At 33.7% G+C, this 12,104-nt stretch overlaps 2 protein-coding genes across 2 annotated transcripts; both read left to right on the top strand.

Moving 5' to 3' along the window:
* Positions 1-976: 976 nt before the first annotated feature.
* LOC142551656 (5-formyltetrahydrofolate cyclo-ligase-like protein COG0212) lies at positions 977-3,330 on the top strand. Its single transcript, XM_075661011.1, has 6 exons — positions 977-1,473; positions 1,559-1,649; positions 2,259-2,485; positions 2,596-2,671; positions 2,777-2,902; positions 2,989-3,330. Exons 1-6 carry the CDS (start codon positions 1,075-1,077, stop codon positions 3,135-3,137), a joined length of 1,068 nt encoding a protein of 355 aa, XP_075517126.1. The 5' UTR covers positions 977-1,074; the 3' UTR covers positions 3,138-3,330.
* A 5,638-nt stretch (positions 3,331-8,968) lies between these two features.
* On the top strand, positions 8,969-10,988 carry LOC142551655 (uncharacterized). The gene is made up of 2 exons (XM_075661010.1): positions 8,969-9,771; positions 10,113-10,988. Exons 1-2 carry the CDS (start codon positions 9,459-9,461, stop codon positions 10,889-10,891), a joined length of 1,092 nt encoding a protein of 363 aa, XP_075517125.1. The 5' UTR covers positions 8,969-9,458; the 3' UTR covers positions 10,892-10,988.
* The last annotated feature ends 1,116 nt before the right edge of the window (positions 10,989-12,104 follow it).

The raw sequence follows: 12,104 nt of genomic DNA, 5'->3' as shown, positions 1-12,104 counted from the left end.
AATGTGAATATTGATAAATATGACAATTCAAATGATACCATAAAATAGTTGAATTGAAAAGAGATTGAGGAGATTGTGAGAGAAATTGTGTTATGTTTGAAATTTATAAAAAAGACTAAAAAATCAAATTACAAAAATTTGTCTGAGTATCATGGTGTTGGACGAGAATTTTGTTTATTTATTTTTAATATAAATTTATTAAAACCGTATAAATTTAAGCAACAAGGACCAAACAAAATAGAGTAGGTTTCTAGTGAGACGGTCTCACGAATCTTTATCTGTGAGATGGCTCAACCATGTCGACATTCACAATGAAAAATAATACTCTTAGCATAAAAAGTAATATTTTTTCATGGATGACCCAAATAAGAAATATGTCTCACAAAATACGATCTGTCAGATCGTCTTGTACAAATTTTCGCCAACAAATATGTCTATGAAAAGAGTATGGCACAAGTTGGAGTATGTGCAAACTCGATCACATGGTTTGGTAAATGTGTGTGTTGCGTCTTCTAAAAGGCGATGGTATTATTTTCTCCCGGGCATTTTCTTGGTTGTGCTTTTATGTCTAAAATGTGGGCTCTAAAGCCTCTAATTCCATTTGTACTTGGGCCGTCTCTCCTTGTACTAATCCTTTGACAATTCATTCCTTAAATTTCTGGCCCATTTAACTTGAATCCATTTCAATGGAGAGATGTTGTTTATCAGACCTTTTGGATTGTCGTTACAGAAAATACTTAAATCCGGCATTTTTTACAAGTAAAATAGCATTTTTTTGGAAAATTTATTTAACTATTTTTTTTAAAAAAAAAGTCTAATATTTTTAAAATTCTATTGTCCTTTTGTTGAAAATCTAAAGTAGTAATTGTTTTTCAAAGGATAAATATCGAAAAAGAATTTATAAATTTATTATTATTGAAATTAGAAATTAGATATTCACGACAAATGCGACTTTTCGTGGTTTTTTTCTGAAACGCATCTTGCCTAGACATGGAATAGTAAACAGTGGAAGATAACTGTCTTAACCACCGCAAATCTTTCTACAACAAGCCAATCACTGCACCGCCGCCTTAAATGGACGCCCTATTGCCGAAACATTGTTCTTCATTCCCTATCGCATCCAAACACGCCTTTAAATTCTCTTCGATTCCCCGAACCAAAGCCCTCCATTTTCCTCTACTGTTCAACCTGGAGAAATCACGTAATTGCTCCAACGCCGTCCGCCGAAACGAACCCACTTTCAACGAGGAGGCGTACGAGGCGGAGAGGCTGAGCCTGGACGCCGCCGCACGGAAGCTAATGGCGGAAAGTTCCGAAAAGGAGGCACAAGATCCAGAAGATCCGAAGGCGTGGAAATGGATCATTAGGAAACGGATATGGGACTTGATGGAGGCACGGAACATTGCCCAGTTCCCCAGGCCAGTTCATAATCGGATTCCCAATTTCGTTGGATCCCACATTGCCGCTGGAAAAGTAACTTATTATTTACTGAAGTTCAAATTATTGAGTTTGAAAATTTTGTACGATTTTGTGATTTTTGTTCAAAGAGGCGTGGCAGTTAAGTGAACTGGAGGTGTTTAAGGAGGCTACATGCGTAAAAGTTAATCCAGATACACCACAAAAGCAAGTGAGATTCCTTGCACTTGATGGTTAGTCCTTGTCACTGATAATTTTTATTCATTTATAGTTTAGCTGGAGTTGAGTTAAAATCGCAACTAATTCATTTGTTGTACCATATGTATCCGGCAATGGCTGATCCAATAGCGGTGGAGGGAGTCCAGCAGAAAAAGAATTAATTTTTATGCAGACCTTTTGTCTAATTTCAAGTTTCGCATTTATAAGTCAATTGAGGAGTCCTTTTTCAGTCTTGCCCCCTCCTCGGGCTCTTTTGACATCTTAGTTCCGATGCTGTTCCACTTGGTTTCGTCGTAATATTTTGTGTGAACATATAGATCATGTTCATTCTATGCGCGTGCTTGAGTGAGATCAAGGGCAGCGAACTGAAGTTGTATCAGCAATTTAGTGTATTTACTAGGGAAAACATACATTTTAAGGAAAAATTACAGATGGGTTTCAAGCTATTCTTCTCCTTGGATCCACTAGATCGTCCCCTGTTGTACACAAATGATATATCAGTAAAGGCATTATTACGCACAAGAATGTACATTTTCAAAGAGATATTATGAAGCAATTGAACCCTGTCGTGGTTGGCTACTGGCCATCGTGCTGAAGTTCTGATGCTTGCAATGTTCAACCAGGTGGGAAGAAGCTGTTAACACCACAGCCACGTCTGCGGACTGGGTTTTTCTCCATTCTTGAACACTCCGTGTTAAGCCCAAGCACCATCAAGGAGGCATGTACATCGGTGGGAGTAGCTAAATATGGAAAACCAATTGGTCTGGAGGAGAAGATAAAAGTAGACTTGATTGTCATTGGTTCTGTTGCTGTTGATCCGAAGACCGGTGCAAGACTTGGGAAGGGTGAGGTTGTAGCATATTCCTTTCTTCTATTGATAAAGTCAACAATCTGGCTTTTAATTCTTCAAGTTGGAAACACTACAGTAGAATGTTCATGGTAAAAAAAATATGGATGCAGGGATTTGCAGAGCTTGAATATGGCATGCTACGATACATGGATGCGATAGATGACTCGACACCGGTGATCACATCTTGTAAGATTTTCTTGAATCTGATAGTTTTTTTTTTTTTTTTTTTTTTACCGAATCTCTGAAAAAATGTTTAAAGCACGTATTATTACATGATGTATGCGTTTACAGTGCATGACGAACAACTAGTTGATGACATACCAATTGACAAACTGTTGGTTCACGACGTCCCTGTCGACATTATATGCACTCCAAGCCAAGTGATTTTTACTAACACATCAATTCCCAAACCTCAAGGTCAGTTTTTGGAACTTGTACTGGTTGTCAACTTTACGGTGTCCTTGTTCTTATCATGGCACTCATCAAAAGCTAATAATTCACAGGAATTTACTGGGACAAATTATCTCCAGAAAAGCTTGGTCAAATAAGAATACTTAGACAACTGAAGAGTAAAATTGAGCGAGAATCAGGGCAAAAGCTTCCATGTGGCCCCTCGGAAACACTACCCCCGACAGCTCGAAGGACAAGTTGAATTGTTTAATTCTATAAATTGTTTCAGCTCATGTAACAACCTTTTTTAATTCACTTGGGTCAATTAAGTTTTCGCTCCAAATAATTATGTATTTGTATCAGTACATCGAGTCAGCAAGAACAAAATAACACAAAACAAGATTGAATTTTTGAACGTCAGCCGTCATGCTAATTCTGTGTAATTATTAACTTTGCTTTTTTTTTTTTTTTGCCGAACTTCTTGATGTAATTATCCCTTAGATATAAGTCCAATATTTAGAATCTCTTTTATATGGGTTGTTTACCACTTCCGTTATATAAACACAAAAATTTTGGTGAGAATGACTGGTCAATTCTGTGAGATGAATCGCTGACTCAGCTCAAATCGTTAAAAAATATTATTTTTTATACCACAATTATTATTTTTTTGATAATATATATGAATCAAATTGGTTTGTTTCGCAAATATAGATACGTGAGACAATATTACTGGACCAACTAAATATAAAATTAATAGACAACTCCAAAAATCAAGTATTATCAAGTAAAATATTCATTCGAACGAGTGTATAACCCGATTAAGCCCCATGCACGTTTTATTCGTATTAGGTAACTCGAAAAGGCCCAACAATCCGAATCGGGCCAATTTTTTTCCTCCAGTCCAGTTGGATTAGAAAAAGTTTATTTATTTTTTGGGTTGGATTACATTTTCATTTGGAGTTCCCGAGTCCAACTCGTTCGATCCGTTAAGTTTAATAATTTACTTCAAAACGAAATTTGACAGACGAGACCTCATTGGTCTAGGTCCTTGGATTGCAGGCCTTGCAAGACAGTCCTATTTCTGGAGTCGAACTATGTCCGTGTGGGCTAATCCACTTATGTTTCTGAAATTAAAGATTTATTACGTTTCTGCCCAGCCCATATTTCAGGACAATACTTGGACAGCATGAAATAGAATTTTTTTATTTATTTATTTGAGATCAAAATGAGGTTTGAATCTGAACCATTTGTAGATGTTGTCCTGATGTTTAAATCAGATTATCAATATTCGGGTTGAATTTATACTTGCATAAGAGTAATACGCTAATATAAAATCCAAAGGTCCAAAATTGATTTGAATATGCGAATCCATACAAATATATAGATCTCGCATAGTCAAATTAAAATTAGACTACTGATTATAATACGAGAGTATTATCCTTATGCTTACATCTCGTCGACTAATACTCGATCAAAACTAACAAATGAAATTTAAAAAACGTGATTTGAGTCATCTAGGTATAACCCACTCCACAAAAGACCTTGCCTCGTACTTTCCCAGTCTATAAAATATATTACAACCTTTTTTATTGAAATCAATTGACATATTCTTGTTACTTTAATGCCTTGTATTTGTACACGTTTTTTTTTGTCCTGAAGTCGGCAGACCTTCCCTTTTGTCACATGAGGCTTTCGGCGGTGCATCTTTCCTTTACGAATCAAACCAACCCCACCCCCCCTCCCCCCCCAACTCGATCAATATAAAGTTTAAAAACAATAATGTGTCAAAATTTGAGGAGTGTCAGAATTGGTAAAGGAAACATTAAAATTTTAGCCATGTATTTCTGTGTTTTTGTAATTCTTATTTTTAAAATCTGTATCCATCAACTTTAGTTTTTTTTTCCTAGGAAGTGACGACGATGCGATATCGCGCACGTGAGTATCACGTCAATATCATATTAACGTTATTTTTTTAAACATAATAAAATTGAAAAATTATAAGAATGCAAAAACAATATGTTAAAATTGAAATATGATAACTAAACTATTAAAATAATATAAAAAAATAAATACAGCGGACAAAAAGATTTATTCCCATTAATTAACGTTGCTATCAGATCCCAAAAACTATGACCAGACAACTTAGTATTATATATATATTTTTATTATTTCTAAAGTACACTGCAAGTGGAATGTTTTTGAGTTAACAATTATGATCTTATGCTAAATTAATCTTTAATCACGCGTGGTTAATTAATAGATTATTGTTCGATGAACCTGGTGCTAACTTTTGAGACCGGACATCACACTTTGTTTTGTCCACATTATTAAAGTCTTATCACAAATTTATAGGTTATTTTATTAATTATTATTTCATTTTTAATTAGATTCAAAAATTTGCTTTACCATTTTAACTTTTAAGTAAAATTACACTTTAAATAGGTATGAAAATTCATGCGAGGGTTAAATTGAATGAAGCCTATACTGTAATTTTTTTCCCCTTGGTAATTGTTTCTTCGTAAAACCTGGAACCCGCCCGCTAAAAAAAACTAGACCCGCGATCCAGTCAACCCGAACCGGCCTTAAACTCGAAGCTCGCCAAACATAAAAAAATCACCTAAATAATTATGCATATACATTATATATATGGGTCAGGTCGGGTCAGTTCAGGTCGAATTTTTGCAAACTCGAGACCTGTACCAAACCCAATTTCCAGACCCGTTGATCCGATCTAAACTCATCGCGTACGGAGTGCGGTTTTACGTGGAGTTGAGTTTAGATATGAACTATTGTCATCTTTGAGTTTATAAATTAATTTTTATTAGTTTTAATACATTCAGTTGCAAATTGGCAATGCTTATGTTTAATAAATTGTAATTGAGATTTGTTTTTATTAATTAATTTGACATATTTCTTTTTATGGAGTAACACCTCAACATTAGGGATACAAACGAATCGAACCAAGCTGAATAATACTTAAAATTAAAGGTCGAGTTCAGATCGAATTAAATATATTCGAGTTTTGCTCGAAATTTGAAATTTTCAAACATTTTGGTCGATCTCAGCTCGAAATATTAGACTATATTACATATATACATGATTATATCATTAAATTTTATAAAATTATTTCTTATATATATAATTGATATTATTTTTTGTGCTAGTTATGATCAAATTATTTCTACATCTTAAAAAAAATACTTTTTAAAAAAAATCATTAAATTTATTTTTAAAAATAATAAAATGGCATACCCTTGATTTAAAGTATATGAAATCAGGTCATTCTTTTGTCCCTATATAGACCTGTCTGAAACCTATGGTTCTTTAATAAAACCCACCTAGCTTTCACCAAATGAATCCACGTGTGATTTAATCTCTACCAATCTCGTCCATATCGTTTCTTAATCCAGACAAAATCCACCGAACTATTATTGTTGAGATGAAAGGTGTCCGAGTTGTATTCGTTTCATCAATGTCAGGGAGTTCAATTTTTTTTTTTATCAGTATTTTTTCGAATAAATTTGTCGTATAAAAATGATTTAATATCATATATCAAACTACGTGATTTTTAAGCTATAGCGTTTTAAAAAAAAAAAAAAGCATTCCTCTTAACTATATTTGGTAAAAATTTGTGTGAAACGATTTCATGGATCGTATTTTGTGAAACAGTTATCTTATTTAGGTCATCCATGAAAAAGTATTACTTTTTATGCTATGATTATTACTTTCTATTGTGAATATCGGTATAGTTGACTCATATCACAGATAAAGATTCGTGAGACCATCAACTCATTATATTTTATGGCAAAACTTGGGTGAGACGGTCTCACGGGTCCTATTTGTGAGACGGATATCTTGTTTGGGTTATCCATGAAAAAATATTATTTTTTATACTAATAGTATTATTTTTTATTTTGAATATCGGCAGGGTTGACCCGTCTCACCGATTAAGATCCGTGAGATGGTCTCACATGAGACCCACTCATATTTTATATAATGATATCAATCTGAGTTAAAGTAATGATAATTAAGTGTGTATAATATTTTGAGTTATTTGTGTTCAAAAAACTCGGGTATATATATATAAATAAATTTATAAATATATATATATATAAATTTGCTCGAGTAGCTTGCAAGGTACTCTAGCGGACTAAATGAAATAGTCGAGCTACTCGAATCATTTTCATCCCTACTCTCGACATGCAACTCATAAAGAAAAATATCATACAAATTTATGTATAGTGGAATGAGGGCGGATTATTTAGTTTGAATTTAATGTTTTTCGAGATATCACATGTTTAATTTGTTGGGTGAGATGACGTAAGATGTATATTATAGATATAATAATCAATATATAAAAATAACATTTTTATAAAATTGGAGACAGACATTGAATGAAAAAAATGTGTAATAAATTAATTTGTGGTATGCACACAAAACCATAAAATACTCAATTTTTGTATAATAAAACATTATTTATTAAAATATAGAATTTAATCCTATATATTTTGTATTTATATGACTTATGAATTATTCAAGCCTCCCATTCAATGCCCTTTAATTTTCCTTGTCTAATTATTAGATTATAAATTATTGTTATCGTCCAAAATTCAAATAGGAAACGTGCTTTGACCAAATCGCAATATTATTTTTTTAAAAAATATATATATGAATTTTGAAAAATAATATTCTATATTTAAGGACATCCTTGTAAAATTTATATAAATCTTTCGTGCAAAAGAGTGGAGAAGCGAAAAGCCATTTATATTTATGCGTCCTCTATTATTATTTATTTATCAATAAAGTATAGAAAAATAAAATTACAAAGCCTGAGATTTGGTCAACCTTATTTGTTTTAAATTTTTGACATATATATTAAAATTTAAATACCATTAAACCCGATTACTCAAATCACAACTTTTTCTTTACGATAATAACAATAAGTTGAATTATTTAAATAGGTTATTTTAGATGTCACTACAAATTTTAAAATCAAATTAAAATATGTCAACTCCAAGTTGTTTAAAAAAACAAAAAAGATTTCAATATTTTACTGCCAATTCTTCCCATTGCTTTCTTACTTAAATTAAATTAAATCAAGTAAAATATATTACCACGGGTTTAGTACTTGCTTTAGAATCACATTGGGTTTTGGTGTAAGATAGATATCCTACTTATAGATATATGAAAAAATATTGTTTTATACTCTAAATATGATAATTTGATCCGTAATATCGTCTTAAAAAAAACTTAATATTCTTGAGAGACTTGTGTCATTCAAAATCATAAAATTTGGTTGAACTTTTTCATGAAATTAGCCCTCTTAGTAACATTGGAGTACCGAACCTGAACCCGAGCCCGAACGATTGAATATCGGAACGACATTATATTCTCTTGTTCATCGATTTTAATTCAGAAAACTCGAATTCAGAATCTTATTTCGAAAAAACTAATTATATAAACCAATTATAATGAGGTTATAACTGTTAAGATTGGAACTTGATTCTAACTCAACCCCAAAATCTAGTTCAAGAGGGGAGGATTGTCAAAGCATATATATATAACTCTCATGTTATTTATTCAACCGATGTGAGACAATTAACACACCCTCTCACGCCCATAAATAAACATCTGGAGCGTGGAGTTTACAGATGACCCAATTATTGACAGAATAGGTGGCCTAATTATAGACAGTACAACACATAACGGTGGAACACGGGCTCTGATACCATGTTAAGATTGAAACATGGAACTAACTCAACCACAAAAACTAGCTCAAGGGGAGGATTGTTCAAGTCCATATATATAACTCCCAAATTATTTATCTAACCGACGTTGGACAATTAACAATAACCTCTTGATCTTGCATGTTTCCGTCTCCAACTTGGTTTGGTATGGGTAAGTGGTGCCGCGAATGACTACACATGCACAATTAAGCTTACTTGCACACCAAGAAGTCCAGCACCGACAAGATTCTCGGGTCTTCGAACAGGCAGCTTAATAAACCGGTCAAATTGATGATGGGAACGCATATAATTTATAGTCGGCTAAAAACACATTAAAAAAACCCAACGAAAAAGCGAATTCGAGACATTATTTCTATTGTGATATGTTGAAAAACATTTAAGCAGAGGGAGAGGTGCACTTTTACTGTTCCATTGAGTGCTTGAAACGATATCCCTTTTTGTTTCTTCTTATATTAATTGATTTTAGTTCTAAGAGAGGGTCGTCTTCGTTGATCAAGTCTCTCAATATATATTTGCATGCGCTTGTTCTTCAAAAGGCGGCTGCGGAAGTTTCGTGGACGGCGCGTAATTAAAGGCATCACCGAAAGTTGATTTTGTGGTTTGGTTTTTCTGTTTTATTGGGGTGAGATTTTGGACATATTGTCAGAAGGGTCTGCTTGATTTTTATCAGAAAATTGTTTGGGTTATCGGGAGATTGTGTTGATTCTTGCTGCTTGGAGTTGAGTTGGGTAGTAAAGGTGGCGAACAGACGAGACATCAGCGAGTTCGACATATTTCAGGCAACAGAAGATGTTGAGAACACAACCACCAGCTCCGCCGCGGTGCCGTACTTCCCCATGCAACAACAGGAGCAGCCAGATTACCTATTGTCTGCAGTGGTGGCACCGTCTACTCTTTCCGGATATAGAATCGTGTCAGGACAGAGGCAAGGTGACGAGATGGGGTTAAAGTCCGAACAAACTAGCAGCATCGTTACTACCACTGCTATTGAAACTTTTTCCCCTGTTTATTCGTCTTCGAGCTCTGGCTCGTGGGTGGCGGGCCAGAAGAGGAGACGTGATCAAGAAGGAAGCGCCGCTCAGATATCGGAGCAAGTTCAGATGATTTATTCAGGGTTTGAAGAGCCGTCTTCCTCGGTTAAACCTCCAGGTGGGTTTTTTTTATTGATATTATATTAGGTTTTTTTTATTTTTCAATATTCTTTGGATTGTGGCATCTCCATCCTCACGCCATGTTTGGTTTGATTGCTTCAAAGTTCTTTTCTTTCTTTCCTTTTTTGTTAAATAATATACAATCAGTCCGAAGATTTTATTATTCTAGTGTTTTGACCTGAATCTTATCCTTTATAATAAGTATTTGAGTTATCCTACAAATTCTGAGTTACTAGTATTTTTTTTCATATTTTTGTTAATGAATTTTTGTGCTTATCCAATTCATTGTCAACCCTTTTACCAAATTTGTCCTATTGTTAATTTTTTTTTTCCTTTCAGATGCAGAGAGAAGCTCAAGTGTGACACCAGCTACTACCGCCACGGCACCACCGCCACCCATTCCCTCCTCGGCTTCAACCGCCACCGCAGCAGAACAAACTACGCAATCCGAATCCTCGACCACGACTTCACAAGAAGAGACGGGAGAAAGAAAAAGGTACAGAGGTGTACGGCAGAGACCCTGGGGGAAATGGGCGGCAGAAATACGTGACCCACACAAAGCGGCCAGAGTTTGGTTAGGCACCTTCGACACGGCGGAAGCCGCGGCCAGAGCATACGACGAGGCCGCCCTGCGTTTCAGAGGCAACAGAGCCAAACTCAACTTTCCTGAAAACGTGAGCCTAATGCCACCTCCTCCATCTACACAACCCACCATGTTAGCTCCTACTCAGGCATCCGCTGCCGTGGCTCCCACTCTACCTCCGGCGTTCTTCCAATCCTCCGCCAGAGACTACTGGGAATATTCGCAGTTACTTCAAAACACCGCCGATTTCCAGCCTCAGCAACCCACGAATATTTTTGAGCAAATGCTGTATAATCCATCATTAGCTGGTTTATACTCAGATGCATCGGATTCTTCATCTTCTTCGCAGCCTTCCTTCATATCTCAATCGGTTTCCACCTCTTCCTCTTCTTCTTCGTATCCCCTGCAGTTCTCTAGTGGCCAAACTGCAAGTTTCCGTCCACCAGGGAGCGATCAACAATATCAAAGGAGCGACCAGAATTTTCCCGCGCCGCCGTGGACCACACAGCAATATCCTCCTCCATCTTCTTCTTGATTTGATTTTCAGCTGATATATTAGTGTTTTTTTTATAATATATTTATTTTGGATTTTCGAAAATTACATTCGCAGTTTTTTATAATTTTTAAAAGTTACTTTCTTCAATATGATATTAAAATTTATATTTTATATTGATAATATAACAATATAATTGCATTAAATTTTAATCTTTAGCAATATATATTAAAAAATTTAAAAGTCTTGCATTTTCTTGTTTAAAATTATATATAGGGTCGACATCATGATAAAAAAAATAAAAAATTATTTTTTGAATATTATATTAAGGGTTATTAAATGTTACCTGGTCAGCATTCATGAAATATTTTGAAATCATAAAACAATAATTTTCAAAAAAAAAATTTAATGATTTGAGTTGATATGCTTTAACATAAATATCAAGTCAATTTTTAATAAATATATCTATTTAAATATAAATATATATATAACATAAATATTTTCATTATTCTCGAATATTTTTTAAAATATATTTTTAAATATAATGAAAACCAATAAAAATTAATCAATATCATCGTCGATATCTTATATTTTATTAGACATCAAGTTTTAAAATTTAACACAAGGTCGTGTCCCATTTGAAAAAAAAAAAAAACCCAATATCACTAATTCAGGTTTATCCAAAATGACAATGAATAGATCTGTCTTATAAAATACGATCGGTAAAACCATTTCATACAATTTTTTTTCAATGGAAAAATGTCGGGGCATAAGTCTATGGTTTGTGTGGTTTATGCATTACGCATATGTACGTTCTGTCATATATTTTTTTTAGTTTTAATTTAAATATTATGAATTATGCATTAATTAGAGAGATGACGTATTTTTGAATTTTTTGGTAAAAAATTATTGAAGTATGATTTTATGTGCTTCATATTCTAAATAATTATGGTAACATAACACTTGAAAAACAATGTTTTTTCTTTTATTTTTAAAATTTTTGCTTAGAAGTACCCGGATAGTCTGCAGAAAAAGGAAACGATAGAGAATTTTACATATCAAATATATTTAATTAATAGCGTGGAAAATATGGATAGATGTAAAACAATTGATCTAATTTTTGTCAAAAAAAAAAAAAAAAACAGTTAATTGCTCTCACACACATATATATGTAACCATCCAACCGTTATGTCATCTCCATTATCCATTGAACTTGTCCTAAATAACCTTCTTTTTGCCACATTATTCTCGATAT

Source organism: Primulina tabacum, chromosome 7 (genome assembly GCF_025594145.1).
Source record: "Primulina tabacum isolate GXHZ01 chromosome 7, ASM2559414v2, whole genome shotgun sequence".
Taxonomy (NCBI): Eukaryota; Viridiplantae; Streptophyta; class Magnoliopsida; order Lamiales; family Gesneriaceae; genus Primulina; species Primulina tabacum.
Note: the sequence above shows the minus strand (reverse complement) of the source record. Positions and strands in the feature narration are given on the sequence as shown.